General features: G+C 44.6%; 1 protein-coding gene across 1 annotated transcript; it reads right to left on the bottom strand.

The window, feature by feature from the left end:
• Positions 1-290: 290 nt before the first annotated feature.
• Positions 291-920, bottom strand: LOC145802474 (uncharacterized). The gene has a single exon (XM_082895193.1). It carries the CDS (start codon positions 918-920, stop codon positions 291-293), a length of 630 nt encoding a protein of 209 aa, XP_082751319.1.
• Positions 921-2,794: the final 1,874 nt, after the last annotated feature.

Here is a 2,794-nt window from a genome sequence, read left to right as displayed (position 1 = left end):
ACAGTCACAAAGCATTGCTTGGACATCATTTGGTCTCCTAAGTCCTCTTCAATTACTCTGACTTTCTTTGGGAATCGCATCACTTGATGGTAAATTGAAGCTACAGCTCGCATGGCGTGCAACCATGCTCTTCCCAAAATGATGTTGTAAGTGGAGGGAATTTTCAACACCCAAAACGCCACTTGTTTTGTCATCAATCCAGTTTTAACTGGCAAACTTATCTTGCCAACTGGCCATTCTAGCATCGAATTAAAGTCAACCAACGGGGATGTCCCTAATGCCAAGTCTTTTCATTCTAATTTCAATTGTTTGAAGGTCTCATAGTATATTATCTCACACGAGCTTCCCTGGTCTTTTAAGATCTGCTTGATATCAAAGTTTTTGATGCGTAGAGTTACAACTAGTGCGTCATTGTGAAGGTTCTGCAACCTTGCTAAGTTCCTGTTAGAGAAAGTGATGGCATTCATTACTTTCATCTTCCCTATCTTTGTGGTTGGTTGAACACTCAACACTTCCCTCATATGTTTCGCTTTTTTGATCATCCCTTTGAGCTTGCAGATTCGCTCAGGTTCTATGATCCCATGAATCACATTGATCACGCCTTGAGGCGAACCATCTGCCAGCATCCCGTCAACCGCATTGCGATCTTGAGGGGCAGGCCGAGCTCCCCCCTTAATGTATCGATCTAAGTGGCCAGCTGCCACCAATTCTTCCAAATGTTGCCTTAAAGGAATACAATTTTCAGTTCGGTGCCCTACTTCATCATGGAAGGTGCACCTATACCTCTCGTCGTAGCTTTTTTGTGCTTCTCCCAATTTGGCGGGCTGCCGAACGAAACGTTCAGCGCATATTTCACTAAGAATTCTGTAGATGGGCTTGTTGAAAATAGTCGTAATGGCAGTGCGGACCCTCAACCTCATTGCCTTGGCATTTTCATCATTGGGTGGCGCGCCACAATTGTTATTGTTAGGCTAGCCCTTCTTCTCGATCGTATTAATCTTTCCCGTAGGTTTCTTGTTCGACATCACTGTTGTGTTGGACTTTACTTTGGCACGAGCGCCATCTTCATCTATCCTGATGTGCTAGTGTACTCTCTCTATCAGGGCTTCCATAGTGAGGGGCAACATCATTGTCATTGAATCCCTTAACTTATGGCCTACTAGAAAACCTCGCTTGTACTGCGCGATATGTAGGTTGGTAGGGCAATTGCCTATCTGGTTGAAGGTTTCCCAATATTTGTTGTTGTAAGCCTTCAATGTTTCTTTCTCGCCTATGTCTATGGCGATCAATTGATCTATCTCAACTGGTGTCTTGGTGTTTGTCTTAAACCTTGTAATAAACGCCTTCGCAAGTTGCACCCAGGAAGTAATATAGCCTTCTGGCAACTTTTTGAACCAAGTTAAGCCCAAATCTACAAGCCTGGATTGGAACAGAATGCACATTAGAGCCTCGTTCCGTTGGTGTATGGTCATAACTTGGCGAAAGTGGCTTGAATGCATGTGAGGATCTGACTTCCTTTCGTAGATCATGAACTGAGGCTAGTTGAAGCCCAAGGGCAGTGGTGTGTTCTCTATCGCTGGAACAAACAGCGAGCTCTACAACCTTGCCAATGCCTTATTAGCTGGTTTGTAGGCAAGGTGTGGTACTGGCATTCCAACCTTGTAGCTTCCATGCGTCCTAGGTGCCAGCTGCGGCAGAGTTGAGATCCTTTGAGGGTCATGGATTTGGGCATTTTCTCTCCATCGCGCCCTTTCTTCTAGAACTGTTCATAGATCTACTGATCTGGGCAGCTCGGTGTACCGAGAGGTGGTTTGGTGAGTATGTGAGGGATGATAATTTCTTTCCTCCGTGTAAGACCTTTCAGGCCTCGTTCTCTCTGACCTGGAGTAACGAGTCCTAAAGGTCCTTGATTGCGTATCGTTTGTCCAAAGGCTCCTACTCTCAGAATGTGTTGGCGTGGCTTGCGTATCACGTTCTCTTGAGCAACGAGAACGCATTTTGTCTTCGCGAATTTTTGCCCCTACCACTCCTTTGCCCTTCATCTAGGATTTCATGGCTTCCATGTCAGCCGTCATTCTCCTAATTAATTCGTCTTACTTCCTCACGCGATCCTGCAGAATCTAGGCATCCATCCTCTTTTGTTGTCCATTTGGGCTTTGAAAGCAATGAGGACTCAAGCCATGCTTTTTCCGTGCACCCCTATGAGGGTTCCGTCACTGAGGGTCTTAGTCTTCCATGGGCGGAACAAAAGGAAAATCCTCACACCTCTTGTTCGCCTCTGGAGTCTATCCATCTATGACAGACTGAGGCAAGTCTTCGTTGTGTGCCATTGAAACTAGTTGAAGGAAAGCTTAATCAAGAGGTATGTTCTCTGTATTTTTTCACAGAAGGCGCCAATTGTACGAGCACGAAATAATCTTTCTCATATAATCCTGTTGATCAAGTTTGCATTCCTCCAAACGTCGTCATCTTATCACTTGAAAATACAAACGTGAGCTAGTCGGTGGGTGTATACTGGAAACCCCTCCGATGCCTAAATCAACAAGTAGACAATAAACAAACAGCTCTGTGTATTCAAGAGTCAGAATTGCAATACTTGGGAATAGGTTCTGTCATGAGCTTTTAGAGATTTCGCATAGTACAATCCTAGTAAGACTCTATCTATCCTTAGCAAAGTCCTCATAGGAATCACATTCCTAAAGGATAATGGTTATCCTTAGAACACCTTTCTCACTGCCAACCAAGTGAGATGGTTCAAACTCTTTGTTCGGTTGTCGTTACGGTCAACTAAGCT

The sequence above is a fragment of the Camellia sinensis genome, chromosome 11 (assembly GCF_055761805.1).
Source record: "Camellia sinensis isolate YWXY chromosome 11, ASM5576180v1, whole genome shotgun sequence".
Classification (NCBI taxonomy): Eukaryota; Viridiplantae; Streptophyta; class Magnoliopsida; order Ericales; family Theaceae; genus Camellia; species Camellia sinensis.
The sequence above is the reverse complement of the archived record's forward strand: the minus strand, read 5'-3'. Positions and strand labels throughout refer to the sequence as shown.